Source organism: Colletotrichum scovillei, assembly GCF_011075155.1.
Source record: "Colletotrichum scovillei strain TJNH1 chromosome Unknown Contig00001, whole genome shotgun sequence".
NCBI classification, from domain to species: Eukaryota; Fungi; Ascomycota; class Sordariomycetes; order Glomerellales; family Glomerellaceae; genus Colletotrichum; species Colletotrichum scovillei.
This window is the reverse complement of record NW_023336259.1, coordinates 3,300,045-3,327,969: the sequence shown is the minus strand read 5'-3', so window position 1 is coordinate 3,327,969 and position 27,925 is coordinate 3,300,045. Positions and strand designations below refer to the sequence as shown.

The 27,925-nt window shown below is 54.1% G+C and overlaps 11 protein-coding genes across 11 annotated transcripts; 6 read left to right on the top strand and 5 right to left on the bottom strand.

The window, feature by feature from the left end:
* Positions 1-55: 55 nt before the first annotated feature.
* On the top strand, positions 56-2,191 carry HER10_EVM0002471 (calmodulin). Its single transcript, XM_035472180.1, has 7 exons — positions 56-458; positions 591-647; positions 730-745; positions 897-1,022; positions 1,091-1,161; positions 1,212-1,353; positions 1,416-2,191. The coding sequence occupies exons 1-7, from the start codon at positions 456-458 to the stop codon at positions 1,448-1,450; spliced, it is 450 nt and encodes a 149-aa protein (XP_035338089.1). The 5' UTR covers positions 56-455; the 3' UTR covers positions 1,451-2,191.
* Positions 2,192-2,769: 578 nt separating this feature from the next.
* Positions 2,770-5,839, top strand: HER10_EVM0003353 (uncharacterized protein). Its single transcript, XM_035473033.1, has 5 exons — positions 2,770-2,971; positions 3,034-3,157; positions 3,223-3,411; positions 3,465-5,571; positions 5,633-5,839. Exons 1-5 carry the CDS (start codon positions 2,962-2,964, stop codon positions 5,717-5,719), a joined length of 2,517 nt encoding a protein of 838 aa, XP_035338170.1. The 5' UTR covers positions 2,770-2,961; the 3' UTR covers positions 5,720-5,839.
* Positions 5,840-6,031: 192 nt separating this feature from the next.
* HER10_EVM0004380 (uncharacterized protein) lies at positions 6,032-7,590 on the top strand. The gene is made up of 3 exons (XM_035474028.1): positions 6,032-6,244; positions 6,313-6,405; positions 6,570-7,590. Exons 1-3 carry the CDS (start codon positions 6,080-6,082, stop codon positions 7,371-7,373), a joined length of 1,062 nt encoding a protein of 353 aa, XP_035338265.1. The 5' UTR covers positions 6,032-6,079; the 3' UTR covers positions 7,374-7,590.
* Positions 7,591-8,192: 602 nt separating this feature from the next.
* On the bottom strand, positions 8,193-9,964 carry HER10_EVM0010647 (uncharacterized protein; the record flags this gene model as incomplete). The annotated part of the gene is made up of 3 exons (XM_035480100.1): positions 8,193-9,267; positions 9,325-9,688; positions 9,760-9,964. The coding sequence occupies 3 exons, from the start codon at positions 9,962-9,964 to the stop codon at positions 8,193-8,195; spliced, it is 1,644 nt and encodes a 547-aa protein (XP_035338854.1).
* Positions 9,965-10,284: 320 nt separating this feature from the next.
* On the bottom strand, positions 10,285-11,300 carry HER10_EVM0012668 (NADH:ubiquinone oxidoreductase 11.5kD subunit). The gene is made up of 3 exons (XM_035482058.1): positions 11,184-11,300; positions 10,988-11,127; positions 10,285-10,881 (listed from the first exon to the last, which is right to left on the bottom strand). The coding sequence occupies exons 1-3, from the start codon at positions 11,209-11,211 to the stop codon at positions 10,735-10,737; spliced, it is 315 nt and encodes a 104-aa protein (XP_035339028.1). The 5' UTR covers positions 11,212-11,300; the 3' UTR covers positions 10,285-10,734.
* A 460-nt stretch (positions 11,301-11,760) lies between these two features.
* HER10_EVM0010156 (secretory pathway protein Sec39) lies at positions 11,761-14,650 on the top strand (the record flags this gene model as incomplete). Its single annotated transcript, XM_035479625.1, has 3 exons — positions 11,761-13,240; positions 13,291-13,447; positions 13,498-14,650. 3 exons carry the CDS (start codon positions 11,761-11,763, stop codon positions 14,648-14,650), a joined length of 2,790 nt encoding a protein of 929 aa, XP_035338811.1.
* Positions 14,651-16,381: 1,731 nt separating this feature from the next.
* On the bottom strand, positions 16,382-17,694 carry HER10_EVM0006968 (RNA recognition domain-containing protein; the record flags this gene model as incomplete). The annotated part of the gene is made up of 5 exons (XM_035476536.1): positions 16,382-16,785; positions 16,873-16,950; positions 17,013-17,368; positions 17,450-17,573; positions 17,643-17,694. The coding sequence occupies 5 exons, from the start codon at positions 17,692-17,694 to the stop codon at positions 16,382-16,384; spliced, it is 1,014 nt and encodes a 337-aa protein (XP_035338514.1).
* A 1,781-nt stretch (positions 17,695-19,475) lies between these two features.
* HER10_EVM0003627 (uncharacterized protein) lies at positions 19,476-22,598 on the bottom strand (the record flags this gene model as incomplete). The annotated part of the gene is made up of 4 exons (XM_035473294.1): positions 22,011-22,598; positions 21,852-21,943; positions 19,822-21,800; positions 19,476-19,738 (listed from the first exon to the last, which is right to left on the bottom strand). Exons 1-4 carry the CDS (start codon positions 22,173-22,175, stop codon positions 19,476-19,478), a joined length of 2,499 nt encoding a protein of 832 aa, XP_035338203.1. The 5' UTR covers positions 22,176-22,598.
* Positions 22,599-23,540: 942 nt separating this feature from the next.
* Positions 23,541-24,363, top strand: HER10_EVM0012976 (short-chain dehydrogenase; the record flags this gene model as incomplete). The annotated part of the gene is made up of 2 exons (XM_035482350.1): positions 23,541-23,988; positions 24,053-24,363. The coding sequence occupies 2 exons, from the start codon at positions 23,541-23,543 to the stop codon at positions 24,361-24,363; spliced, it is 759 nt and encodes a 252-aa protein (XP_035339060.1).
* On the bottom strand, positions 23,555-25,497 carry HER10_EVM0006054 (acetyltransferase). Its single transcript, XM_035475651.1, has 2 exons — positions 24,898-25,497; positions 23,555-24,842 (listed from the first exon to the last, which is right to left on the bottom strand). The coding sequence occupies exons 1-2, from the start codon at positions 25,064-25,066 to the stop codon at positions 24,439-24,441; spliced, it is 573 nt and encodes a 190-aa protein (XP_035338408.1). The 5' UTR covers positions 25,067-25,497; the 3' UTR covers positions 23,555-24,438.
* A 228-nt stretch (positions 25,498-25,725) lies between these two features.
* HER10_EVM0006554 (uncharacterized protein) lies at positions 25,726-27,780 on the top strand. The gene is made up of 2 exons (XM_035476137.1): positions 25,726-27,032; positions 27,085-27,780. Exons 1-2 carry the CDS (start codon positions 26,365-26,367, stop codon positions 27,590-27,592), a joined length of 1,176 nt encoding a protein of 391 aa, XP_035338463.1. The 5' UTR covers positions 25,726-26,364; the 3' UTR covers positions 27,593-27,780.
* Positions 27,781-27,925: the final 145 nt, after the last annotated feature.

Genomic DNA, 27,925 nt, shown 5'->3' with positions numbered 1-27,925 from the left:
GTACCCCGTAGCTTAGGTTGGGTGACACCGCCAAGTGCACAGCGACCCCTGGTACCATAGATTGGCCCATCAGGCTGGGAGACGCGCTGACTTGACACGCTGAGAGATGAAGCTACCGTCCTGACAAGACGCCCGCTGCCCAGTGGTTAAGGCAACCTATGGCTCTCCCTGTCAGCCACAGACTTGAGCAGGCGGCCTGTCAGCTTCGACCCTTCGACGCCCGCGGCCCCCCTATCGCCCGACGTTCTCCCCCGGTCCGCCCCATCTCTCCCCACGAGCGGCGCACTACAGAAAAGCTCGACCCCCCAAAGGCATCCAGTAGCATCTAATCTGGCCAAGGCTTCCGAATACTTTCGTGAACATCTTCCAACTCCATACCATACGGCCCCATTCGACGTAGACCGCTTCCAGAACCAGTCCCGTATTCTCACAATAAACCATCGTCAACATTCGCCATGGTCAGTTGCCCAAACTCCGAGCTCCGTCCTCTATCCCGCCTTTATGCTACCTCTCGTGAGGTGACCCCGCGACTGAGGGGCTACCGACGCTATTTTCGGCGAGCTGAACTGACATGGCTACCCTCAATCTAGGCTGACTCCCTCACCGAAGAGCAAGTTTCCGAGTTCAAGGAGGCCTTCTCCCTCTTTGTAAGTCCCTTCGAGTTCGTCCCGGACGAATGTCCTTTTGCTCAAAAGGTATTTTTGAAGGTTAGCTGACCCATTCATATAGGACAAGGACGGCGATGGTCAGTACCTGGTCCCCCCTTTCCCTTTCTCTCGACCCCGCGCCCGTACAATTTCGACTCCTGCGACCGCTTCGATACGAGAACAGCATTGGGACATTGTCGAGAATTGATCATGTGGATTTCAGGGCACGGAGCTAAAGAATACGGACAGGACAAATTACAACCAAGGAGCTCGGCACCGTCATGCGCTCCCTGGGACAGAACCCCTCCGAGTCTGAGCTTCAGGACATGATCAACGAGGTTGACGCCGACAACAACGGAACGATCGACTTCCCTGGTAGGTCTACACAACAACTACTGGCAATCACGCACACGAAAGCGACTCACTGACGAATAACCTGACAGAGTTCCTCACCATGATGGCCCGCAAGATGAAGGACACCGACTCCGAGGAGGAGATTCGTGAAGCCTTCAAGGTAAGAAGAGCTAGTGCAACGCGCAAGTGGATAATGCTGATCAGAGGAAGGTCTTTGACCGCGATAACAACGGCTTCATCTCCGCCGCCGAGCTTCGCCACGTCATGACTTCAATCGGCGAGAAGCTCACCGACGATGAGGTTGATGAGATGATTCGCGAGGCTGACCAGGACGGCGATGGACGTATTGACTGTAAGAACGCGACATCCGTGTTCACGCTGCTCGTTGCTCACGTTGCTAACACACATTCCCAGACAACGAGTTCGTCCAACTCATGATGCAGAAGTAAGGCGTCAAGTTGGTCGAGCGGCTGTAGGTCGAAACCATTCACGGTGACATTGGCCGCGCAGCATTTGTTCCTTGCGAGAAACGACACGAACAGGCTTCAGAGGGCCAGGCTGGTCAGAAGGTATTCTTTTAGACCGTGGGAGTTGGCATACGAGAATAACCAGCGAAAGGACGAGTTTGATATTCGGACGGTTGAGGGGGCTCTATGCATTCATCTCGCTGCCAGCACGCTTGCCTGTTTCATTCCCGTTCTATCACGATGCTTATTTAACGAACACACTCTCCTACACCGACACAGACACAAGACACATTTTGAATGATACGGGAGTTACGCTTAGAAGGGGGTCTCCTCCAGGGCGGCGAATGCAAAGGTCAATCAACCCGGCGATTTCATCGAGTACAATTGCGAAGCTTGACGTTACTTGTGATTTGGTACCCGGCGTGTGTATGCTGCCATGGCTTCTCCGCGGCGAGCATCACATGCTGAAATATGACGCCAACGACTGCGTTGAGCACTCGCTGGGTGGGCAAAGTAGTCTGTTGCACCCAGGCTGACATTGACTGCGGGCAACGGAGGCACTGTGTAAGCTTGTTCATCAAAGTACGGAGTCATGGAGATGGATAGATGATCACATTGTGCCACACGTATTATCCATGGCCTGGTACATGCTGAGCCAGAGAGCTAGGTCGGCTGGCAGAGCAATCTAGCTTGACAGGGCTACAGGCACCGCGCCGATCCGCCCCTCTAAATATTCCGAGTATGCGTATCGTATATTGAAGCAAACCTGGGACTGCCATCAGTTGTCGTGACTATCTGCTTGGTATAGTGCACGTGAGGTTGGCACACGATGTTTCGTCAATGAAAGCCCCTGCTTCTAGGAATTTGACATTCAGAGTTCAATTTGGTACTACACACTTGGACCGAACGAAATGTGAATCGGAAGTAGCATAGGAAATACCTGGTTGGAAGCTCTTCAGGTCTTACAAGACTCGGGAACATGAGGTGTTATCTTGGTGGTGAAGCCAAGGCACACAAGCCAAGATCCCGTTAGCTTAGAAACATGGATGCCAGCTACCTTAGGTGCCTTAAGGTAGGTTACAGAGGTATCCGTAAGGTACTACGCGACACGCTGAAGGACCCCTAAAACCCCCTATCAGAGGTCGATGGCCTTTGAAGTAACAAATAATTAGTTTACGCCTGAAATGTAGGGCCAAGTCCACACGTCGGCCCCACACTTGTGACGGCGCTGCACGGTGCACCTCCAATGCCAGGCCACGGATGCATGTCGCTCAACCCGCCGGGCCTGACATCCTTGGCCCCGTCTATCTGGTCTATTCGTCGGTCCTTAGCAAGTCTACCGGAACACGACCCTCAAAGGCCTCCTCGATAATCGCGACTCGCCCTTTCGAGAGCTCTCGACGAGCTTGCAACCCCCTCCGTGCAATCCTCTCCTCCAGGCCCCAGCTGCCTGTCCAAGGCCCTCCGCGGGCCCATTCCCCCGGTCGCCCAACATGAGTTCTTGTATGATGAAACCCCTCTGTACCTGTGACGGTGGCCTGGAGCTGACCTAGGTGACACTCCAGTGAAGCAGTTCATCCGCAACGTTCGCGCCGCCAAGACCATCGCCGACGAACGAGCCGTTATTCAGAAAGAGAGCGCCTCCATCCGAGCAAGCTTCAGAGAAGAGAGCGGCGACCACAGCGTGAGGTGCGCAATGGACTGTAACCCGAAAGAAAACCCACCATGGATCGGGGCTGACGTTGAATCACTAGGCGGAACAATGTCGCCAAGCTCCTATACCTTTTTACCCTCGGTGAGAGAACACATTTTGGTCAGATCGAATGTCTGAAGCTGCTGGCCTCTCCACGATTTGCCGACAAGCGACTGGGCCATCTCGCTACCAGTCTGCTGCTTGACGAAAACCAGGAGGTCTTGACGCTTGTGACAAACTCACTGCAGAAGTAAGGACTGGCAACACATTATGGCCATTGACACCATAGCTAATATGGAATAGTGATCTCGCCCACTCGAATCAGTATGTCGTCGGTCTGGCCCTTTGTACCCTGGGTAACATCGCCTCCATTGAGATGTCGCGAGACCTGTTCCAGCAAGTCGAAGCCTGCGTCAATACATCGAACCCGTATATTCGAAGGAAGGCGGCGCTCTGTGCCATGCGGATATGTCGCAAGGTCCCAGACCTGAAAGAGCACTTCGTCGATAAGGTCAGCAACCTGCTGGCCGACCGGAACCACGGCGTCCAGCTGTGCGGCCTGACCCTGGCGACCAGCTTCTGCGAGGCCGACGAAGAGGAAGATGCGGATGGTGATGAGGACATTGTCGAGAAGTTCAAGATCTTTGTACCGAACCTGGTCAAGACACTGAAGGCTCTCGCAACCTCTGGATATGCTCCCGAGCATGACGTCACAGGTATCAGCGATCCGTTTGTGCAAGTCAAGATCCTCCGCTTCTTGAGGGCCTTGGCTACGGGCGACGCACATGTCAGTGAGCAGATCAACGATATTCTGGCACAGGTTGCGACGAATACGGACTCCTCCAAGAACGTCGGAAACTCCATCTTGTATGAGGCCGTCCTCACGATCCTCGACATTGAGGCGGATTCTGGTCTTCGCGTACTCGGTGTCAATATTCTGGGCAAGTTCCTGTCCAACCGCGATAACAACATCCGTTATGTTGCGCTCAACACTCTTATCAAGGTGGTCGCCATCGAGCCAAACGCTGTCCAGAGACATCGCAACACCATTTTGGAGTGCTTGAGAGACCCGGATATCAGCATCAGGAGGCGAGCGCTCGAACTCAGCTTTACGCTTATCAACGAGAGCAACGTGCGGGTCCTCATTCGGGAATTGCTTGCATTCTTGGAGGTCGCCGACAATGAGTTCAAGCCTACCATGACCAGTCAAATAGGCATTGCTGCCGACAAATTTGCACCGAACAAGCGCTGGCACGTCGACACAATGTTGCGAGTGTTGACGCTCGCCGGCAATTATGTTAAGGAGCCCATCATGTCATCATTTATCCGACTGGTGGCCACTACCCCTGAACTGCAAACCTACGCCGTTCAGAAGCTTTATATCAACTTGAAGAAGGATATTACGCAGGAGAGTCTTACACAAGCGGGAGCGTGGTGTATCGGCGAGTACGGCGATGCCCTATTGAGAGGTGGGCAATATGAAGAGGAAGAACTGGTTCGTGAGGTTAAGCAGCACGAACTCATCGACTTGTTCACGACTATCCTCAACAGCAACCACGCGACCCAAGTTTCGACCGAGTACATCGTGACGGCGCTCGTCAAGCTTACGACGAGATTGTCGGATCCCGCGCAACTGGATCGCATTCGCCGGTTGCTTGAAGTCCACCAGACAAGTTTGGATGTTGAGGTTCAGCAAAGAGCTGTTGAGTACACCAACCTGTTCTCGTACGACCAAATCCGCTCTGGCGTTCTTGAGAAGATGCCGCCTCCTCAAATCAAGGAGGAATCCCGCGTACTGGGCGCGGCGACCACCACAAAGAAGGCTAAGGCCGCCAACAGGAAATCGAGGGTCGTCAAGCCAACCGAACAGGATCTCCTATTCGACCTTATGGACACCCCTCCAACAACTACACCTGCCGCCGGTGGCGCCTCTAACACCGACCTTCTCGCCGACATTCTGGGCGGTACCTCATCGCCCCCTACATCGACATCTCCCGGCCCGCAACAATCCCAGGCAGCCTCAATCATGGACCTCTTCTCTCAAGGTCCTGCCCAGCCAGTGGGCTCCCCTGCACCAGTTATGGGTGGCTCGAACATGGATCTGATGTCTTCCATGTCCGCCGTGTCAACCCCTCCGCCCCAGGCGCAGGCCACCCCGCAGGCACCCGCAGGCCTTCCTGTCTACGACAACAATGGTCTCAATGTCAGCTTCCAGATCCAGCGCAATGCTGAGGGTCTCGTTCAGGTTATCGGTCGCTTCAGAAACTCAGGCCCGAGTCCTTTGTCGAACGTGGGATTACAAGCAGCTGTTCCCAAGACGCAGAAGCTGCAGCTCATGGCCATTTCGAGCACGGATGTTGGTCCTGGTGCCGAAGCCACCCAGAGAATGATTGTGTCTGGAGCCAAGGGAGTATGTTTCTTTCCCCTCTTTGCTCTTGTACTTTTTTGTCACATTGCTAACTTTCTCTCAGCCGCTGCGACTACGTCTGAGGATCGGGTACGGGCATTCGTCTGCCGGAGACGTGATGGACCAGGTGAACTGGACCGAGCCGTCCTGATTTGGCGCATGTTCTCTTTGGGCGGTGGCGTGGACTTGTATGCTTACGATGACAAGGCAAGCGTATTGAAGAATAGAAAGATCTGCGAGGATGAAAGATTGGGCGCAATTAAAAGCACACCGTCGTTGAAATCACCTGCTTCTGACTGGACTTGACCCGTGATGACATAACATATATAGCTCTGTTGTCGACGTAATATTTTCTACATATGCGTCGTTGTCGTTGTGTTGTAGTAGTGCTTGGCCAAGTGCGGGACAATGACATGCACACATCACCGAGCTCTCCGACCTCGATGCAGGCATCCATCCATCCATCTCACCTACCTCTGATAGCGGAGCCAACATCAATTCCCAAAATCAGATGTATCAACCGCGTACAGGCCCCGTCACCCTCAAATACAGTCGTTTCCTCGTCCGCCTTCCTCAAGTTCGTGCTTACACCTCCACTTTTCGAAATATGGGCAAGGAGTCGGGGGAAACGTCGACGTCGCATACCGAGCGCACGGCGGCTCAACCCCGGGATTCTGTAGGGAGCCGCCCACCCCCAAGCTGTTATGCTGTCAGCAGTACCAATGTACTCATGAAGGAAGACAGACATTGCACAGCGTTACACTTGTTAGAGTCAATGCCGTAAACGAGGAAATCCGTCTCTTCCGGCTTGGGGTAAAGGAGGGGTCGAGGATCGAGGTACGTTCGGCATCCACAATTGGCCTGCCGCCTTCAAAGGATGAGGTTTACATACGCGACTTACATGGCGCGGAAACATCCCCATCTCTGGTCGTGGCTCCCGGGTTGCCTCTCACATGGCCAGGCTCTCGATCAGACGTGACTAATTAATTGCGGGAAAATAGTTCCTCCCAGGCCAATGGCTCGACACCTACGTCCCCGGCGTGCCCAAGGCAGGGGGCTTCACCCTCACCAGCCCGCCGTCCAAGGCTGTCCTACCGAGATCCGCGTACCTCGAGCTCGCGGTGCAAAAGTCGCCGGCGAACCCGGCCGCTGCTTGGCTCTGGGACCAAGCCGTCGACGACGACGAAAATGAATGCCCCTCCCAGGTAGAGAAGAAACCAGAGATTCAGGTCCGCGTCGGCGGGTCCTTTGTCTGGCCGCCCCCGGGAATTGCTGACTTGGCCTCCCTGCGGCGAATCGTCTTTATTGCAGGCGGCGTCGGCGTGAATCCACTGATGAGTATCGTGAGTTACCTGGCTGAAGGGATTGAAGGGAAGGGCGGCTGCCCGTACGACGTCCAGTTCATGTACTCGACAAAGGTGCCGTCGTCGGCGTCGCCGCCAGAAGAGTCTGGCGAGGGCAGCCACCTCGATTCCGAAAAGATTCTCTTCATGGAGCGGCTGGCGGCCATTTTCGGCGGGGAAAAAGTCCGTGGTCAGATGAGGTTGTTCCTAACCGGCCTCGGTCCCGGTACCGCGTCCGGTGAGTCAGTTCTACAGTGCAACGAGATGGACGTCCCGTTCAAGAGGCGCCGTATGGGCCTGGAAGACGTGGCGGAAGCCTTGGGGCCCGAAGCGGAACGCGGTGGTGCGTTGGTGTACGTCTGCGGGATCCCGTCCATGACTGATGAGTTGGTCGAGAGCCTCACATCGAAGAGCGGGTTGAATCTCAGACCTGAACGGGTTCTGTGTGAGAAGTGGTGGTGATGTAGAGCCCTCGGGGGTTGTCTACTCCTCACGAGATTGGTTTGTTCCTCCTCGGGCCCAAATGGTGAGATATAGCTCTGAGGAGTGTTCAGGTTCTACTTGTGGTGTGTGAAATCGGAATTCTTACGCAAATGTTTTGGATAACTCAGAATCACCAGTGCAAATAAACTGCTCATAGAGGACGACGAAGTGACTGATAAGCAGAGGGAAAAGTGACAACAACGGGTTTCTGCAGTGTTTGATTTGAGCGTATTTAAATTTCATGTAGGAAGTCGCTGGTTTCCGTCTTCGTCAACGCCATTGATAACGTCGTATGGTCCTTACTCCGACGAGGCTCTATCATATTCAAAGGCAACATTCAACCCTCACGGAAGATTTATAACGCAATCAATCCTGTTTAAACACTTCCGCGTTACTAGCGACGTATTCAATAATGTATACCTTATGACAGACGCATAATAGCTAAGATAAAACTATTCAATGTCTATATATCTCTCTCATCAAGTCAGCATCAAGAAGCCTCTAAACCATTTAAAAGAAAGTTATATTGCCATTATATCGATCCTTAGAGCTTGTTTTCGGTTGAGTTGTTGTATTTAGGATGCACTAATGACGGTTCACTTCTCGTTCGTTTCTTTGTTTAGCAAGGCTTTGAATTTCGGTCTATGGAAAATCTTTGCGTATGCCTCTCATTTTTCATGGCCAGTAGCTTCCAACATCTCTCAGAAACATACAGGCCTTCTCTGAACATGGTCAGTGAATTGGCCACTGAAGTGCTCCTTTCCTTTCAACAAATTCGTGCCTATGATCAAAGTAGTCCTACAGATAACCCGAATCTGTCTTCTTGAACCCGGAAGTCTCATTGGCCTTCATTCCTCTCTCTCGAACACTCCACTTGTTGAGATTCAATCTGCCACGTCTGCGACGCAAAGGCGATGGACTCCTCTTGAGCCATTCCCCTTCGGAGAGGCTCACGTTGTCAAAGTTATCGACAGTTGACGTCATGCCAGGGTCAGAACCGACGCCCCTGGGGTCCCGAATGGAATGGCCTGAGAAACTCAGACTGCTGATGGACGAACCTCGCAGCCTCATGGCGTTCGCACGCGCTGCTGCAATATAATCTTGCCTCCCAACCCTGTTAAATACCTCCAAGCCACCCGTAGAAGGAGGACTCATGTCATAGTCGGACGAAGACGCTGAAAGGCCTCGAGGCGGAGATGGGAGAGGACGGCGAGGATCTATCTTTGGGAGCTCTTGAGACAGAGAGGGCAGCATCACCTGTCTAGCAACTCCAAGCTCAAACTCTTCACCACCACTCGACTCGTCAATGTACGGTAAGAGCGATGGCGCGACTGAAGGTGCTCTCGTCGATTCTAGTGACTGCCTGCTAATCGATGGTTCAAAATCAGGAAGCATTGGCAGAGGTCGAAGAGGGTCTGACACCTTTCGAATCTCTCGCGCTAGCTTGTTGGGTTGAGGCATCTTGGTCGGTTTCGGGGCCGGAGGAGCGAGCTTGGGTGGTGTTTCAAGGTAGAAGTCTCTCTCGGCAGCCGAGTTCTGCCTCTCTCTCATCTTGTTCCGACCTTTGTTGCTGTTCTCAAAGACCAGACCGTCAAGGGATTCGAGGCCAGATGGTCTCGGGTGGGTTCGAGTATAGCTTCCAGTCTCATTGTGGTTTGGCGTCTTTGGTCTGTTAGGCAATTGTCCACTCTGTGCATCTGAGGCCATCAGTTCCTCATAATGCGCCTCTGAGACCAAGTTTAGCGCCTTCAAGTTTTCCCAAGTGCGGTAGAACAAGCGGAAAGTAGCGAATGGAGAGTCGACAGGGTCGACAAGGGCCCAGTCGTAGAATGTGAGATCTTGAGGTGACTCCACGAGGCCGCCGGTTGGTGATCTATGTCATGAATCAGCCTAGTCGAAGTGCTTGGTGGATTATGAGAAGAAATCTTACGTGATCCCATATTGATCTTGACTGCGAAAGTCATCAAGTTGAGGTGCCCTCCTCCTTCGTCCGTAGGATCGGAAAATCTGAAGGTCGATGAGGCCGCCATCCATGGCAGCGGATGTCTCGGAGCGCGGCGTGAAGTGAAAGAAACGTTTTTCAACGCCTTCACGCTTGTAGGTGACGCCACACTCTCGATAATGCCACTTGGTATCGGGCTCGTACAGAGCATGACTAACGATCTGGCTCTGGGTAGCTTGGGACTTTATACCCCAATCAACTACCTGACGGCCGTTCATAGTCAGTCTGAAGTACAGATATTTGCTATCCGTGGGAGGCTTGTTGATTGAGTACCTCAAGTGGAACTGGGATCCTGTATCACCTATGTCAATTCTGGCCAATTGGTGTAATGCACTGATGAAGCAAGCTAAAGTAGTGACAGACCTGGCGACGAGGGAATGTAGACGGATGTTGTCGGTCTGCATTTCTCTGGCGTCGAAGTGAAGCTGGAAGCCGTGGTCGATATCGGGCTTGCTGTATGAGGACCCCGAAGTCGGACAGAGGAGGACTCGGGGTGAGGGAGCTCGGGCAATCCCTCCATGTTGGGACCGGGCACGATCGAGACGTCGATGCCCCTGAAGCTAGGCATTGTGTCTGTGTGGCTGACGATTGGTTATGCCTAGGGGAACGAGTTCGACGAGGTCTACCGTGGAACCAGCCAAGTTTGCAGAACAACACTCGAAGGAAAGGAAGGGAATGGTGATTAGTGGTAGCTATGAGGGTAGTCGAGGGGATGTGGAAGAAGCAGGAATTTGATCGGGGTGGTATTTTGGGAATATGCGTCTGGAGGAACTGGTAGGTGAGTTAGGAGTGAAGCGTCTTGAAATTTTGGGCTGAGTGCGAATCGACGACTGATTCGGTTTTTCTTCAGGGCAGGTGCGGCTTCTGGTGTATTGCAGACTGCACCTTCCCTCAGTACGTATATATGCTACCTTGCTCTCGCCACCTGCTCCTGCCGCCGTTCTTCGCAAGTTTCGCCGGTAAGGTTAAGCTCCATACTTAAGTACCTACGTTGGCAATTGCTTCCCTTTCGTCTACCTACATGCGCAGCCTTCTCAGATGGCGTATGGGAAGCCCACCGCTTTGAGGCTAGTAACAGCATAACACCACCACCACCACCACCATACATATGTTCAATAACTCCTCAACGCATTCGAATCTTCTGATTCAGGAGATGTGTATCGTCTCAGTTGAATTGGCATCTCCCTAGATCCCCGAACAGCACATAAGCAATACATCTCCATGCACTGAAAAGAAAACTAGTGTTGATCATTTGGTGCTTGCAAAAGCTACCTATTCGGTTCGCGCCATGTACATGTTGTCTCGCCCTTCTCGAGCCCGGCTTTAACTTTATCTCGCTCAACTCGACCCCGTCACGACCTTCGTGTCGTCCTCCTTGCCGAGTAGCCCCAGGTTGCGTATTTGCCCCGCGCTCGGTGCGTTGTCTCGTGCACTGGCGGACTCGGCCTTTCGGTAGGCAGCCTGGAGCGCCCTCGTTCTCGCAGCCTGCATGTGTTCGTGCCACTGGTTAGTGATCGGTCCTCTGGTGGTGGGAATGCCGGGGTTGAGGGTTCGGGTTCGAGGGATTGAGGGACCGAGGGGTCTGACAGACCTCCTTCTTGTGGTGCAAGCACTCGTAGTAATCCTCCAGAGCCAAACCGCACTTCTTCTTCTCTGAGTGGTCCTCGCCGTTGGTGTTGACAACGTAGCAGCCGAGCAGCTCCTGCCAGTAGGGGAAGCACCGCGATGGGCCTAGCAGGCGTCACAGGATCAGTACGGCATCAATGGCAACGGGAATGGGTAATTACCTCCGTGAAGTCCGTATCCAGAGGCCATTGTGGATATACAAGCGCCGATTGGTGGTTTGATGAAGCTTCAAGTCGTCGGGTACTGTCGTGGAGACGCAATCGCGAAGTCGAAAGTCTGGAAGGTGGTTGTGCCAATGGAAGAGTCCGCGGCTGTCTGGCAAATATTGTCCTATCAGAAGGTACCTGATTCCAATAGCACTTCCGCCGGGACCGTGAGTTCTCGGGGCTAGCGCGCGTCTATTCCTCCCTGGACTGACACGCTTGCCAATCGGAGCACCTGGCACTCAATCCACTCAGCACCTCAGGCAAGGTACCTTTCTTTAGGTACCTTATGACGAAAGCTAAGTGCATGCACCCCAAGTCCCAACTGAACACGCTTCGGGGAGTTGGACCTTGATGCCCGTGCCTGTGTCCACTTGCACTTGCGCTTGCACCTGTCGACTTGTTCAACGCCCCGATATACCGACATCGGTTCGCGATAGCTCCTCTGACCAACTGAGTCCCGCGCTTCATGGTCAGCTCACAGTAAAACTTCCCGACGACATACTAGACTGGACATGCCTCGGGTCCTTGCAGAATGAGCCTCGTCCTGTCCCCGCCGAAGCTTGTGCTTTTGGCTGTCCACTTAGCCATCCACGCCGATATTGAAAGCCTGGCCTTTCTTGCCTCTCGACATGCCACTGTCCTACGCAAGGACCTTGTTCTGCGCATCCTCTTGACCTATCTGCCCGAGACAGTTAGTTCTAGCGATTACCTTTCCTTTTTAGAGGAGCTTTCGACTGGCGAATTCATCGACCGCGAAGCTGAGAACATCGACTACTCTATCGTCGAGAACTTGTCGGACGAGGATGCTGCGAAAAAGGTTCGCAGACTCCACTTGCTACCGTTAGCTAGGAAGGATATCACGGTCGAAACCGACGACGATCCATTGACTTTATTCCTCCTCCACCGAGCACACCGTGTCGACGAAGAGGCCGGCCTGCTCAACCAGCTTCCCGAATTACTTGGCCCTTTTATACAATATGCTCCAGGTATCCGGGTCTGGATGGTTTCAACCGTGTTGCCATTGCTAAGGAGGAATTACGAATACTACCCGACGGAAAGCGTGCCGTATACGTTGGCCGAGTTTCAGAGTCTCCCAGATGGCGCCGCCATTGATGCTCTTTTGTCCCAGACGGGCGCGCAGCCGGAGGATTATACTTTGATAGGGAGAGATCTCAGAGGCATGCTTGTGCCTTGGTTGCATGACGACGCGCGGTGGAAACGCTTAGACGAGACTGAATCGACAGAGGAGGGCGTCTACAGTGCGGGATGGGAACGTTTCCTCGAATGGCTTCTTTCCAAGAGCTCGAGCTCCTGGAGAGTGGCTGTTGCTGCCGTTGAGCAATGGGGAGGCGCTGTAGACGTAGATCTGGGAGAGCATGATGTTGTGTGGCTCAGTGAGCAGCAACAGCAGCATCTCGATCGCCGCTATGCACGAGCAATCATGGCGTGCGCTTACCTGGTACCAGAGGCCAGCGTAGAAGCGCTCGAAGGAGCACACCAAATGTTGAGGAAGGTCATGGACCTACTAGGCCAGGATGATATGATGTCACTTCGCGAGGGTGCAGACACGTTATCTGCTGTTGCGTATCTGGAAGGTGATGGGATCCTGAACCACAAGAACACTGCCTTTATGCGAGACGACCTGCTCAAGGATTCGAACCCTCTCACCAAGCCGTCGAGAAAGTCAACACGCCTTCTCCATGGCCTGATCCTCAGCGCATTCATACTGACGCAGTGTGGACTACCTTGCACTATCAAGAGAGCTGGAGACTTGGCGTTCATCCAAGATGAAAGAGACCAGAAGGCCGAGGTGATTCAGCTGATACATACATTAGCAGAGAAGGCTCCTAAGAATGACGAAACATATTGGATCAAGGCACGAAAGGAAGTTATTTGGCTCCGAGACTGGGGTATTGCCCCCACGCCAGAGGGCAAGGTGATGGGAATATTCGCCAAGGTCAAGTCGGAAGTTATCGAGACCGAGATCTTGAGGGCACTCCTGTCCAGTGCACGTATGTGTACCATACACTATCCATGACTCTGCTTTGCTAACCATGGCTAGGGTATTCGCTCGCAAGGTCCCTATATGAGGACGCCACCAACAAGCCGCTGTCGCCGCAAATAGTGCAGGAGACCATCGTAGCTGCTGCGCTCAACGCGTACGACAATGCGTCGAACCCGAGCCGCGCGAGGGGCGGCCTCAAGAAATGTGACGAGATGTGCGTAGGAAACCCCGTACCACGACGGACTCTCGCTAATCATTCCCCAGTATTAATGCCTTCCCTCAAACGATTCACAAGTCCCTCCCTGAGCGGCGCCGTATCGACTCCTTGCTGAAAGCAACGCATGCCCTCAGCGAATACCGGCTGGTCCTGAGGCAAGGCGAACCCTTCACTCCCATCGTGTTGCGTGTCCACTCAGATCCCGTCTCCATCATTGGCAAGGTTCTAGAGCAGAACCCGAAGAGCTACACTCGCATTCATGACCTCTTGGATGTGGGCACCAACATGGTTCGCGCCGGACTCGTGGACCGCAACAACAAGGTCGCCGCAGCTACAGCTCAAGCCGAAGAGAATGGGCAGCAAGTCGATGCTGCGACACAACGCATCACAGGCATGTGTATCGAAGCAGCCTTGAAAGAAGACGACTTTGAGACGGCGTACTCATACATCGTCAACCGGCTCAGCAGCGGGGTGGATGCATCAGCAGGCTCCACGGTAAAAGTCGACGACGACTGGTCCTGGAGGGCTGCCCTGCAGGCCGGGCAGTACATCAGGAGTGCCCGAACAGTACGCCCGACACACCTGGGCAACGCCAGCGGGAATCCCGACATCAGGCACCTAGAACAGCGCATCGACTGCCTCGCCACAGCCCTGAGAATCGCGCCTCCCTCGCAGCTACAGGAAATTCTCAAAACGTTCCGCCGCTGCGAAGAGCAGCTCGACTCGGCTATCAAAGAGGACGCTGCGCGCGAAGAGGACCTGGGCGCTGCAGAGCACTCTAGTATGCCCGGCGGCTTCGACGCAACCCCCGCGGCGGTGCGATCTCACCGGTCGTCAGGCGAACGGCAGGCCCGCCCCTCAGCCGCGGTTGCGACCAAGGCCGGAGATGACGCCCCCATGTCGCTGTTCGACCTCTCGCGTGCAACGGCTCGCGCGGCGACTCGCAACTTCACCGCACTCTCGACGCTACAGCAATCTGCCGGTGGTGGCGCCGCCGCTGCCGCCGCTGCGGCTCCTGCGCCGGGCTCATCAGGCTCGGCGCCTGACGGTGAATGGGATGGGCATGATGATCACCCCAGGGCGAGGAAGCGCGACCAGCTACGCGAGGCAGCCATGGGCACGTTGACGTCAGGCGTTGGCTGGCTTATTGGTGCGCCTGCGCCTGCGCCTAACCAGTCACAGGCACCAAGAAACGACTGAGGCCGAGTACCCGAGCTGAAGATCATGTATTCGCAGCCGTAGTTACGACTAAATGATGAATGATTCCCAAACTTCTAGACGACTGGTGCAACGCCATGGACTGTCCGACTCCTTTTAATGTCTTTGTGTTATATTAACGTACCAAGCCATGATACTGCCTATCTGGTTCGTGCTGTTAACTACCATTCAGGTACAAGTTCAAGTTGTGTAGCAGTTACTCTTCCCAGCGGGATGACGTGAAAGATCGGACAACCCCTTAGGCGGTTCCATGTTGGGAGAGTTGAGAGACTCCAAGCGATTGGCATGGTCCAAGCAGACTATGCTCGTGCTTACTACGTTCGACATTGAACGCTATTTTGACGCAGATGACAAAGGTCTCGGTCTCTGTAGGCCGCAGGCTGTTAAATACAGCAGACCTCATCAAGGGTTGAGCCACGATGCGTTTAAGCAACGTCTCTGCAGCAGTAGGGGAAGCCCTGCCAGAAGCCGTGTGGGAACGGGAGGAAATATTTCCAAACCAACATGCGAAAGGCAAACCCCGCGCCGTGACTGAGACAGCAGACAACTAGATGGGGTAGGCCTGAGAGGTGGGCCGCACTGCGCGTTGGAACTTAGGCTGGCCGCCTGCGCAAAATCGGAAAAGCTGGCGAAAAAAAAAGGAAGTAGAGTAAGTGGCGAAGCAAACGTAGGAGATGGACGCCAAGGCTATGTCAGGCATCCACATTCCAAGCGGAACGAATTTTCACTGCAAGAGCGATGTCTTTGCTAAAGCGTCAGTTTGGTTCAGAGCATTTGGGGGGAGATACCTTTAAAATAAATTTTGTGCTTTGTTATCACGTAGGCCATGTGACGCTCTAAACACGGCCAAGAAGCGCTGGAGATGGGTGATCAGAATGACGCGGCGAAGCAAGGGCCACGACTTCGTTGAATCCCGTACCACTGATTTGTGCTGACATGACGATGAAATGAACAATAGAGGGTGTGGATGGCGGGAAAAGAGGCGTTTCATTTACGATATGAGGGTTGAATTTGAATAGTGGCGTTCAGGCGGCACAGTTACGTTTTAGTTGAATTAAGGGACGCGGTTGTCATTCATGTTGCATTGCTGGTCAACATCTTTATCATGCTGAAAATTGCATCGAAAGAGCCATGTCGGATTTGCGAAGCCGTCTCAAACTCGACTCGACCCCGATGTGGGACGCGATAGATAATGGTACAAGGTGGAAAGTGGTGCGTAGAAACAATCGTGGACCGCCGCAGGCCCACGATGTGGTGTAACGAAAGTGCTGGTCCACGAGGGGGAAGTGACTGTCACTCTGGCCAAAGCCTGTCGATGCCTGCCGTTTTTTTGCCGTGTTGATTGTTTGCCATAGCTACCATAGACACCGCCAAACATTCGTCGACTGCAGAGACCGGGTTGAGAAACAGCACCCAAATAAAAGGCAGCTGGTTCTCGCCTACAGCCATTGTTACCGATAAACCGAGGTTAAGAAGCCGTGAACCACGCAGGCCGAAAAATTCCCATTTTGTGATCCATCCCATACTAGTTGTAGTGCACAAGAACTTCATGAGACGCAAATTTTGGGATATCCGCCGTAATCGATCGAACTAGGAAAGAGGAAAGGGATGATCCGTCAGTCGCCATCAAACCGGGCATATTGACGACTCCGGAAGAGAGCGTTAAGAAATTAGCGAGAGCCTATACACGTTAGCTTCGAGACCACAGCGAAATCACTGGGGTTGGGATTTCCAACCTCCATAGGCCTCACGGCCCTCGGAGCGGGCAGGGGCGTCGGCGTAAGCCGCACCTCCGGCGGGAGCATCGCGAGGAGGACGGTCACGGCTGCTGCTGTAGGTATCATCACCACCGCGCTCGCGTCTCTCGTAGCCAGCAGCACCACCGCCGCGGCGGTCATCGCCACCGCGAGCATAGCGGTCGCCACGGTCCTCACGTCCGCCACCGCCGCCGCCGTAGCGGTCGACACGGCCGCTGCTGCTGTAAGAGTCGTCACCACCACGCTCGCGTCTCTCGTAGCCGCCGGAGCCACCAGCGCCGCCCCGATCCTCACGGTAGCTGCGGTCGTAGCCACGATCCTCACGGTAGCCACGGTCGTAGCCACCGCCACCGCCGCGGTCTTCGTAGCCTCCACGGCGCTCGTATCCGCGGTAGCGGTAGGGGTCATCGCGGCCACCTCCGTAGCCACCACCTCCATAGCCGCCACCGCCGTAACCTCCGCGACGACGGTCGTCGTAACGGTCGTTGAATCGGCCTCCACGGCCACCTCCGCCACCACCGCCCTCTGTTGAATGCCGCATTAGTGACTTCTCCTAAAGTAATCCTATTGACAGAGCAAATGCTTACCACGCTTGGGGGGGCCAAAGTATTTGCCAGGGGTGGGAGTGCGAGGGCGAGCACGACGAGCCTTCTCGATGCTCAGGGTGCGTCCCTCAATCTGCTCTCCCTGCAGACCCTCCTTAGCAGCGTCGGCCTGGTCAGAAGTGACCATCTTGACGAAGCCAAATCCACGAGACTCCTTGGTGTGGGGGTCGCGCATGATCTGGCACTTCTCGACATCACCGTACTTCTCGAACATGCGAGTGACCTCCTGCTCGGTCAAACGGGGGTGAATGCCAGTGACGAAGAGGTTGGAGCCAGGATTGATGGCGCCGTCATCATCACGGTCGCCACCTCGGGAGCCAGTCTCATCCTTGGCGCCACTGAAAAGGGAAACAGTACGTGTCAGCAATCGAACATTGTCTGAACAAAAGGGAATTCATCAAAATTTTGTGTTTGCTTACCGATCGCGGTCGCGGTCACCGTTGCCAGAGGGCGAAGCAGAGCGACGACGTCCAGAGTCTCCGTCATCACGCGCAGGGCGAGGGGAGGCGCTGCGGTTGTCGCGCTCGTAACGAGGAGCCTCGTCTGTGTCGCGTTTGTCTGTCAGCGCCTCGTCGTGCTTTGGGGGGCGGTCTGTATCGAGAAAGAACGAACCATCGTAGCGGTCGCCGTTGGCGGCCTCGTAATCCATAGCGGTGGAAGCCATAATGATCTAGTGAACAAACGAGTTGTTGTTCGTTGACAGTGTTTGATGTTGGTTGTGGATAGAATTGGCCAACGACGCGAAAGCCGGTGACGCAGACTCTTCTGTTGCGGCGATTGGTCAGAAGGGAGGATGCGAAGCGGATCGGACCCAACAAGAAGGGGAACCTTGGGGAAGTAAGGAAGGGGATGCGTACGTGGGAGAGAGAAAAAAAGAGACTGGACGAAGATAGGAAAATTTTTGTTACAATCGTCGATGTAGTAATTATACGACGAAAGGCATCAATTGAGGAAGCGACGAGGCTTTGAGATGCCGATTGTGGGAGGGAGGGAAAGGTGAAGAAAGTGAGGTGAAGGAAGGGACGTTTGTGGTCGAGGTACAGAGAGGTAGGTAGAGAGGGAGAGAAAGATGGTCCACGGGGTCAATGGGTGAGGTGTGTGTGTGGTGTGTGTGGTGTGCGTGTGTCGGGTGTATGGGCGCGCCTGCCTTGCCTGTCTTTGCAGCCAGGTAGTCAAGGCACTAAGCATTGCCTGTCTTACCTAAAGGTACCTACCTTGAGACCGTACTACCACTATTCACAGCAGCAGCGGCAGGTACACCCCAGGTCCGGTGAATGTACCTACCTTACCTAGCTTGTGACGGAAGGGGAAGGCGCAGGGTTGGTGCAGCACCTGAATGGTCAGCTTTCTGGGCGAATTCAAGACTGGAACATGAGCAAGGCGGACAAAATGCAGCTTTTGCAGCAGGCTAGGTACCTACGTTATGCAACCTATGTATGGTACTCTCAATGGCTCGGCCCTGTCTTCGCTGTTGGTGAAAAGGCAGGGCGAACGAAGGAATGGGCCAGAAGGAAACCGCACCCAATGCCTACTGCTGGACACCAGGAAGGTGGGTGGTGACGGGTGGTAGGATACCTACAAACAAGGCACGCACCTTAACCATCCGTGAATCGATTCCATGAGTTGATTGATTGATTGACTACCTGCCTACCAGTGCCTGTGCTGAGGCAGGAATTGTGGGTGTTCGGTGACAGGCACTTCCTGGACCGTGGGTGAGCACGAACAGCAAGGGAAAAGACACAGCCAATTGACTGCATTAGGTACGGTTACATCTCCCTGTCGCCAGTTGGCCAAAGCGCGGACCTTTTCTGATTTTTCAATCCAATAAGACTTCCTGCGCGAGCGATGACCATACCGAACCCATGCACAATGGGCATTTCTTGAATTGGATATTGACATGCATGTTACTTGATCACATTCAGATTTTCTGGGCCCATGGTTTGGTATTTTCTTTCATCCACCCATCGAGAGGCTAAATTTGGCCGAGGAAGTTGATACTCGTCCACCGGGCTGTTTACCAAACTACCTCGCGACACTGCAGGTCGCTCGCCTAGCTGAGGTACGCAGTGTCCAAAAGTCCGAATACAGGGATAAGCGACAATGAACAATATCTTTCATTGACAAAGGGGCAGTTGCCATGGCCACAACATGTGAGGAAGGTTCAGGAACCCTCAAACATTCTGAATTAAAGAACAAAGACAAGACAATTCCCTGGCCGGCGTAATGCAGCGTCCGCAGTCTATTCGCAAATGTTTTCATTTTGGCTGCAATGATGGAGCATTTTGCAACGTAAGTACTCGAGATTTGGGTAGATGCGTTTGGTCGTCAGCATACAGTATAATACGACTATGATGGTACGACCACCTTGCTGAATGGTTTTGATCAATGGCCATCTTGAAATATGGAGAACGGCATCTAAAGCGTTCATGCCAAAAGGCCCACGCCTTACAGATCCTCAATGACTACTTGTTGCTCTGCGCCAAGAACACCTCCGCTCACCATCTCAGCCTCCAGCGCCTTTCCGACATTCACCTCCGCAAACGATGCAGGCTCGTCCAAGAAGCTCAACCCCTCAACAGCCTTGCCCCCGCAAGCTCTCTCCAGTGCCAGAAAGGCGAAATGACCTCCGACGACCGGTCTAGCCATAAAGTGAGGGCCGGGCCAGCCACCAGTTCCTTCTGTTTCGTAGAGATCGGTGAAGGGTCGGTCTTTTGTCACATCATGGTCAGTAAACAGAAACAACATGTCGTCCAAGGTAGGAAAAAGTGACGGGTTCAAGTCCTCGACTTACCAGTTGTGGTCTCATTGACCCATGTCGCAACGCTCTGGAGAATCTCCATCCGGGTCTCCTTGCTTGACACCGCAGCAGCGAAGAACTGCCAGTCGCTCTTCGTGTAGAGGTGGCGACTATCGAGCGGGAGCCCGTAGTGCTGCAATACGGCATGGTACCAGTTGCTCTGCATACTGTACACCTTATCCGGGACAAACGTTGACTGCTTCTCGACGCCAATGGCCTTTTGGATCCACTGCGTCACTCTTCCTCCAAGCGTCGACTTCTTCTCCTCGGGCAAGTGGAAGCAGAGCAGCGAGTCCGCAAAGAGATTATAGATGGTCGTCCAAGAACCGTACCAGGTGTACGCCAGCTTGGCATGGGTGCCGTCTCTGGAGATGCCAAAGCCTTGCCACTGGTCAATGTAGTCGGCTGCAATGTCCGCGTAATACTTTGAATCGTCCGTCTTGCCGAGAATATTGGAGATCTCGGCCATCGCCTTGATTCCAATTATACCCTTGAGGGCCAGGTTCGTCTGGTTCGAAAGCCATCCAGCAAAGTCGTCCGTGCAGAGTTGATTGGCCGGAATCAGTGATTCGCGAACGAGGTATCCCGTCCACTTTGTCCACAGCTCGTAGGATCTGGACGCCCATTTCTCGGCTTCCTTTGAGCCCCTCATAGCAGTGACCTCCGAGCGACGGTCGATGCCAAAGGAGTCCATGGAAAGCGCCCATGAGCGAGCACTGCTGGTCTCTGCCTCGAGAGAGACGTGAGAGTGCGCATGTTCGTTGATAGTTTGGAGAAACGCTGGCTGCGTATCGTACTTGAAGGCGTTGACAAGTGCCAGTGCCATGATGAGCATGTTTCCGCACTCCTCGACAGGCATGTACTCATCGTTTCCGTCAGGGTGTCCAGTCGCATTCGGGAAATGAGCACCCAGGTCATGCATGCTGTAATCATTCGGATACTGTCCGCTAAGCTGATGTTCAAGCAGAGGCTCCAACAGGTATGCCAGCCAACGAGGGTTCGTGTACAGGAAGAACGGGAACGCAGGGAAGATCACATCGACGGTCTGGAAATTTCCGTTGGAAGAGATCTCCTTGAGGAAGAGGATCGGGTCGTCGGGGGTTCCAGAGAATTGCGTTGCGCCGAGGACCTGGCGAGCTGACAGGGCGGCAATGTCCTGGTAATCTGATGACCCAGAAGCAAACGCATCGATGGCGAGCTGATTTGAGTAGTTCCCAGCCAGTAAGCTAGCCGCCGAGAAATCATCGTAGTGGTACTGGATCAGCTCGGCCGGGGTGGCAAAGTAAAAGGACCACAACGGGCGCATCTGCGTCAGTCCTCTTGCAGCGGCGAACTGGACCACGGGGTCCTGGACAAGAGCAAACGTGAATAGTACACTATCATCCGACGTCGACTCGCTGCCCGTCTTGCTACTCAGGTGAAAGGTCTTGGAGAAGGCAAAGACGGGTTCCTCGTCCATGATCTTCCTGTACGAGGTATCGATCTCGTTCGTCAGAGAACCCTTTGTCGCAAACTGTTGGCGCAGCTTCGCGGACGTGCCGGCTTGGTGGTAGACGTCGGCCGGGCCGGTAAAGTGCAGAGTACCCCATTCAGCGTGGTCGGCGAACTCGGTGAGCAGTTGCGGGTACTGTCTGCCGACTTGCCAGGTCTTTAGAGCAGCAGCGCTCTGCTTATTCGAGGCCTTTGCTTTGCTCAGTTCCCAGACTATGCTATTGTCCCGGTTGCCGCTGACCCACTCGCCATTGACATCGGTGTAGATGTTGATGTCGAAAGACCCTTCGGCGTGGACAGTCAGATACGCAGCAGGGATCGATTGTCGAAAGGTCGAGGTGGGCGTAATGGGTGAGAGAAAGGAGAGCACAACTTTGACCGGCGCGGCAGACCCGGGAGGAGGGGGAATCGAGTAGGTCAAGTTTGTCGTCGAGGCGTCAAAGGTTGCACCTAGGTAGGACGGGACAGATACGTTGTAGTATCTGAAGGCATGTCAATTTACAATCACGGAGATAGGTAGCGGCCAAACCCACTTGGAAGATGGGGGCAATGAATCCTGGGGCCGTCCCAGCAATGGGTAAATGGTATTGGAGTCGGGCACTGAGGCCATTACCGAGAATCCGACCTGATGGGATTATCCCCAGTTAGCCAGACCACGCGCCTGAAGTGGACGGCATGTCAGGAGAGCTTACGCTGGAGCCGGTCCAGAAGTAGGGCCAATGTTCCCACGGCGCATCGCGAGCATTGCCGAGCCAGGTACTCAGGTACGGGTTGCGAACAATTAGAGGAAGGACAGGAGGAGTCAATGTGGAAGCGCTGGCCGTCGCGGCGACGACTAGCAACGAGGAGAAACGCATGATGGAATGAGCTTCCCGAGAACCAGCTCCGAGAACAAACGGATTCTTGGCGGGATCAAGCAGTAGAGGAGGATGTGGCCAAGGAAGGCAGCGGGAGTACCAAAGTGAAGTAGGCAGGAAAGGTTGCACCTCCTTGCGACGCAGACTGTGAACTTCGCGAAGAGTGAGGATGGCGACAGTATTTGACACACAAGGGGAGCAGGTGAAGAAGTTGAGGAGAGGTCAGGAAAAGAACGACTCAAGCAAGAAACGGCTTCGTCTTCTTCTTCCTCGGCTTTGTTTTACAAGTAGCTCCAAGCACCGGCTGACAGCTGTGGCACACAACCAACCACGAGAGGTACCTGGACTTGGGTTACGTCTAGGAGCTCCAAGCCGACACGGGAACAGTTGGAGAAATCTGGGGTCGTAGCTGAAGGTAACGCCTGGGGGTCACAGGTAAAGCACCGGATCAGCAGTGCGGTTGCAGGAGAGGGCCGGATGTACGTCAGGAGAGCGGGTCAGGTGCTTGCAAGGCTGCATCGCCGCATCGCACACAGGCTATTCGGGCCCCATCGTGATCCGCCCAGGTTGGGGATGGCCAATGAACGCAGCAGTTGCGACCCGACCGGCTCCAATCAAACGTCAAGTGCCGCGCCACGAGCCCCCTGTTTTGCGGAGACGGCGGGGTTGCTTTGTGCGGGGTTGAGAGCTCTCAACTTTGAAGGAAGGCACCTGTGCCCATTGTTAGCTACCAACTACCACTACTTCGGGGCAGGCATGTAGTTATGTAGTGTAGTCTCTTCCTTTCTAGATCTGTCACCTGGTTTTTGTAAGCTTTCTGGAAGCACAAGTTAAAGTAGCCCCCAACGCCATCTTATGTTTGCACGTTTTCCAATGTTAGGCGAAGTTTGGATGGAAGCCTGAGCAAAAGTTGACGAGATTAAACGACAATCTCCCTGCAACGTATACAGACTACGCTACTAACCACGGGGATAGTATCTGCATCGGATCGAGCCCAAATAGCAAGTGTAATTCCATTGCGATAGCTCACCTTCCATATTCTACCCCTCTAGAACAAATGTGATATTAGTCGCTGGACTTCTCAAAGGCTTGGCCATCCACTGCTGGCCATGATTCATCTTGTTATGGGGAGTTGCTCAAAAATCTCACCCGCGTCGGGCCGGGTCAACTTCATGCGAACATAGATGATCTAGCTGCGTTGACAAGACATGATTGGGCGCGGATCTGCGTCGGAAACGCGGGACACCTTGCACTATTCTACACCTAAGAGCTATTTCTCGAACATGCGCTCGTGAACTTCCTCAAACTTCGCAGATAGTCTTCGCCTGCACTAGCTCTCTAACACGACAACATACTGCTGATAAAATGGCATCGCTTGACGGGAAAGTTTTCGCCTTTACTGGGGGAGCCAGCGGTATTGGCCTTGCAACGGCTAAGATCATCGCAAAGCGGGGTGCCACTGTGTGCCTTGCAGACATCGACCCCGAAGCTCTTGAACAAGCCAATACCTACTTCACGGAGCAAAAGACGCCTTTCTCGGTGACAAAAGTCGATGTGTCCGTGAAGAACGAGGTGGAGACCTGGATAGATGGCATAGTAAAGCAATTCGGGCGGTTGGACGGCGCTGCAAACGTGGCCGGCGTCATTGGCAAACACCACGGCATTCGAGCCGTGGCGGACCTTGAAGACGACGAGTGGCACAAGATCATTGCTGTCAACTTGACAGGTTGCATGTACTGTCTCAGGGCGGAACTCAGAAACATAGCGGACGGCGGTTCCATTGTCAACGTGGCCTCGATTCATGGCATCAAGGGTACGCCGCATCTTCCTACTGCTCAAATTCGTGAAGCTTCCCTCGTCTGACTAGCTCTTGATAGGTTTTGCCAAGCACGGCGCATATGATGCTAGTAAGCATGGCGTGATAGGGCTCACTCGAGCGGCAGCCAACGAGAACGGTGCCCGAGAGGTTCGAGTCAACGCCGTTGCTCCAGGCGCCATCTACACACCATTAATGGAGAAGGCTTGGAAATTTCATGATCGCGCAGCCGACGCCGCCTTCGACGAGCCAACGTCTTTTCAACGTCAGGGCACTGCTGACGAGTGCGGGAACGTCATCGCTTTCCTGCTCGGCCCAGAGAGCTCCTTCGTGAGCGGGAGCGTCTATCAAGTCGATGGAGCGTGGTTATGAGCCACAGACGGCTCGGCGAGGCTTGCGAGGAAATGATAGTCGGGGTTTTTTGCTAGAATTGACGCTGTTTGCTCTTCACCAGACATCAGATGGGTCAACCTCGTGCTTCTCCCCATCGTCTCTAATATGCTCGAGCTTGACGTCCCTCTTCATTGGCTTCCTCATATCATAAGCGTCCTCGCCGTCTCGGGTAGGGTCTGTAGCATGGTCGCCATAGTAATCTTTGACCACGCGGAAGACGCTGTAGCCCATGCCCTTGTAGAATGTGATTGCCTTGTGATTGCTTGTGCGAACAAACAGGTCAACGAACCAGGCATCGTTGGCGTCGGCTGCGGCTTCTAGCTGTTCGGAGAGAATCTTGCCAATACCCAGTCGTCGCGCCTCTGGCGCAACGGTCAGAGCGGTGATGTGGGCATGCCAGGGAAGGTAGTGTTCGGAATATTTGTAGACATCGGGTGATGACTCCAGCTTGCCCATGACTAAAGCATCAAGTCAGACAAGTCGATCAAAGCGTAGCTGTGTTCTCAAACATACTGTAGCCGATGATATTGCCGTTCATGTCCTCGCACACCTGGAACATGGCTGGCCATTTGGCATGGTACTGGAGGTAGAAGGCAAGCTCATACGTCTCGGTCAAAGGGTCGAGGTTGCATTTAGAGAACTTGTTGACATCGTCAGGACGGAAGCGGCGAAAAGTTGCCATGGCTGCCGAAGTGAATGCGCGGCGGGCGATCAATTCAAGCACGGAGGGGCTCCAGGCGGCAAGGGAGGGGTCGATGTCGGGAGATAGCAATCGTAAAGGAGCTATAGCAAGGTGGCAAAGAGTGTGTAAGACGGTTTAGGAGAACAAAGTACTCAAGCAAAGCTTCAGGGCAGGAGGTCGAGTCGAAATCGGTGTTACTGCCTCATCAATAGCTGCCGTGGAACGGGGAAGGAGCTTTTCGGAGCCGTGTTGCGGCTTCCAGGTTGTGTTCGGTGGTACCAGATAAGGCACGATAACGGGCCTGACTCCACCACATTCCACCTCTGGCTGGAAGCGAATGGAGGGGAAGCACGAAAGACGGGAGCGTGTTTTTAATTTTCTTGTGCCGACTGAGGCTCCGGCGCGTGCATCTCTGCTAAGTATATTTTTCCAGTTGAAGCAGGTGAAAGATACATCGGCCAGATGCAGGGACCACGTCTGCCACTGCCTGTATCAGCAGGAGTGACAACTTCCCCCTTCCGGATAGATTCAGATTCAGTGTCAGCGGTCAAAGTTCTGAGACACAGCACTAGGGGTCCGTCGGCAGTATTGGGTACCTGAGGAGCCTCGAGGCGCCACAGAAAGACGAGTATGATCTTCATTTCTTCATTTCTTCGACAACATTTTCTCCCGGAGATTTCTTTGAGCCCATGTCCACCACCAGAACCCAAAGGCCCAGTGAGTAACGCACAGGCGCAAGGGCTCTCTCCCTCATTACAACATAGCCGCCGGATCGCATTAATTGGACCGCTGGCGCCGAATCGATGCCAGCCCGCCTCTGAAATTAATAAAACCAGTGATAATCTCAACCTCGCCCACGGCCACCAGGCCAATACACAACACTCCCTGACTTTCGTGCATGGGATGGGCCGCCAACACTGATTTCTGCTCCGCTTAGACTGTTGTTTAGGTAGCCCATTTTTTGCACGACTGCTGTTTTCCTGGTGCCAGGCCGTCTCTACACGCTTCCCGCACCCATCTCCACCTGGATCTTCCTTGCCGTGTATTTGATGCGACAACCCCTGTTGTTTATCACTGCACCAGCAACCCCGGGACAGACAAGCAACAACATTGCATTCATATTCGACTATTTGGGCTGCCAGCACACGTACGTTGCGGAGCGTCATCGACTCGGCCTTTTCCCATCATAAAGTGCTGCTTGGACGGCTTCACCGAACACGTCCGCTGCTGCTCTCGCCGACCGACCGATCGCAACTTTCCCTTCGTCACACCTCGTCACACCTCGTCACACCGTCAAGATGCCTCAAACTCCGGGACACTCGCGCAATCATTCGGGCGTTGACGGCTCGTACCAGTACAACAGCGTCAACTCCTCCCCTCTGAATAGACGAACATCGAGGTCCTCCGCCGATCCCGCAACGCCCTTGCGCAGCAGCTTCAACAACCAAGACGCCCTGGATATCTCATATGCGAGCGGAGGCATGGACGGAGGCAACGGACTGGGCAATCTTGCAGATGAACTGGCCGACGCCTTCTCTGACTCTGAAGACGAAGGAGAATACTACGAGGAAGAGACAAACAACGACGAGAACAACGGAAGTGGGACACCAAACATTAATGTTGAAGAAGCCACCTTTGAAGGAATAAGGGACAGCGGGGTCGATGTTGCAAGTCTCGGCGAAGCCGGCGGCAAGGGGAAGAACTTCAATCTGGGGCCACCACCAGCCGCTCAACGCGGCCATCGACGAAGCGGGAGTGAATATGACGGAAGCGAATATGGATCCGAGTCTGATCTTGACTCTCCCGGCATGCTGCCCAGTCTCGTTGCCAAGATGGATGCTGTCGAGTCTTTGGCGAGGAGGGGTACTGAGAGTAATGGAGGACCTACGGATGGTGTCTTCAGCCGGGTAACGGAGGGCTTGAGAGACTTGGGCTCGCAAGCCGGCGTCGAGGGCAGTGCGACAAGGCAAGTTCAAGACGGTTCACCCGCAGTTGTGGTCATTGACTAACCAAAGTAGACTTATCACCGCTCATTCTGCCCTTACTACCCACTTAACTCATCAGACCCGGCAACTACACAACTTGACCTTCCCGCTCCTTTCTCCACTCGTGCCACCGCCGGACTCGGAGACCATCGATGAGCTGCTACCCCTTTTGATCGAGCTATCCGAATCGATGCCGCGACCAACAACGAAAGCCTACGACTCCCTCACAGCCCTCCACACCCTCACCTCGGACCTCGTCCAGAGCCTCAACTACCTCTCAGACACACTGCACATGTCCAGGCAAACAACCACAACGGCCACGCGTCGGTTGAAGAGCGCCAAAGAGCTGGTGGCCGAGATCAAGAGGGAAGAAGAGCTCCGGGAGGAGGGTGAGAGGTGGATCAACCGAGGTAACTGGAGCGAAAGGTTGGCCAACCGCGAGTGCGCCGGCGTATGCGGAGATGTTGTCGGAGGGTTCGAGGAAGTATGCAACAGCTGGCGGGCACGCCTGCTGGAGCAAGCCGGCGCTGCACAGGCTTGAGTACGTTTATATGCGCCCTACGAGATGGAAGGTCTGATAGGGACGACTGGGGTTACTGCCAGTGCGGGTTCGAGAGGCGGATTACTCACGTTCCCAGAGGTTGGCTAATACTGGATATTGAGGTCTGGGTCAGGCGGGCGATAGAAATCAAGGGCGTGCTTTTGGGTAGATCCGGGATCTTTGGCGGAATTCCCAGCGCTCGCGTACTTGTTAGACTATATGAATTTTACGAGTCGATGAAACACGAAGAGCTATGCCTCAGCAGGTATCGTTGCATATATGAAGGGAAGGAAATACTAAGAGCGGACAGTAGAGTTCTGGTTTTTGAAAACA

Excerpts from the sequence above, each read along its gene's own strand:
- HER10_EVM0006054 (XM_035475651.1), bottom strand. The coding sequence starts at position 25,066 with ATGGCAACTTTTCGCCGCTTCCGTCCTGACGATGTCAACAAGTTCTCT. Across the intron at positions 24,843-24,897 it reads CGGCAATATCATCGGCTACA|TCATGGGCAAGCTGGAGTCA; the intron begins GTATGTTTGAGA and ends TTGATGCTTTAG.
- HER10_EVM0012668 (XM_035482058.1), bottom strand. The coding sequence starts at position 11,211 with ATGGCCTCTGGATACGGACTTCACGGAG. Across the intron at positions 11,128-11,183 it reads TGGATACGGACTTCACGGAG|GCCCATCGCGGTGCTTCCCC; the intron begins GTAATTACCCAT and ends GACGCCTGCTAG. Across the intron at positions 10,882-10,987 it reads GCTTGCACCACAAGAAGGAG|GCTGCGAGAACGAGGGCGCT; the intron begins GTCTGTCAGACC and ends GAACACATGCAG.
- HER10_EVM0003353 (XM_035473033.1), top strand. Across the intron at positions 3,158-3,222 it reads AGCGGCGACCACAGCGTGAG|GCGGAACAATGTCGCCAAGC; the intron begins GTGCGCAATGGA and ends TTGAATCACTAG. Across the intron at positions 5,572-5,632 it reads TTGTGTCTGGAGCCAAGGGA|CCGCTGCGACTACGTCTGAG; the intron begins GTATGTTTCTTT and ends ACTTTCTCTCAG.
- HER10_EVM0006554 (XM_035476137.1), top strand. The coding sequence starts at position 26,365 with ATGCCTCAAACTCCGGGACACTCGCGCAATCATTCGGGCGTTGACGGC. Across the intron at positions 27,033-27,084 it reads GTCGAGGGCAGTGCGACAAG|ACTTATCACCGCTCATTCTG; the intron begins GCAAGTTCAAGA and ends TAACCAAAGTAG.
- HER10_EVM0002471 (XM_035472180.1), top strand. Across the intron at positions 1,023-1,090 it reads CGGAACGATCGACTTCCCTG|AGTTCCTCACCATGATGGCC; the intron begins GTAGGTCTACAC and ends ATAACCTGACAG. Across the intron at positions 1,162-1,211 it reads AGATTCGTGAAGCCTTCAAG|GTCTTTGACCGCGATAACAA; the intron begins GTAAGAAGAGCT and ends GATCAGAGGAAG.
- HER10_EVM0004380 (XM_035474028.1), top strand. The coding sequence starts at position 6,080 with ATGTATCAACCGCGTACAGGCCCCGTCACCCTCAAATACAGTCGTTTC. Across the intron at positions 6,245-6,312 it reads CGGCTCAACCCCGGGATTCT|ACATTGCACAGCGTTACACT; the intron begins GTAGGGAGCCGC and ends GAAGGAAGACAG. Across the intron at positions 6,406-6,569 it reads AGGAGGGGTCGAGGATCGAG|TTCCTCCCAGGCCAATGGCT; the intron begins GTACGTTCGGCA and ends GCGGGAAAATAG.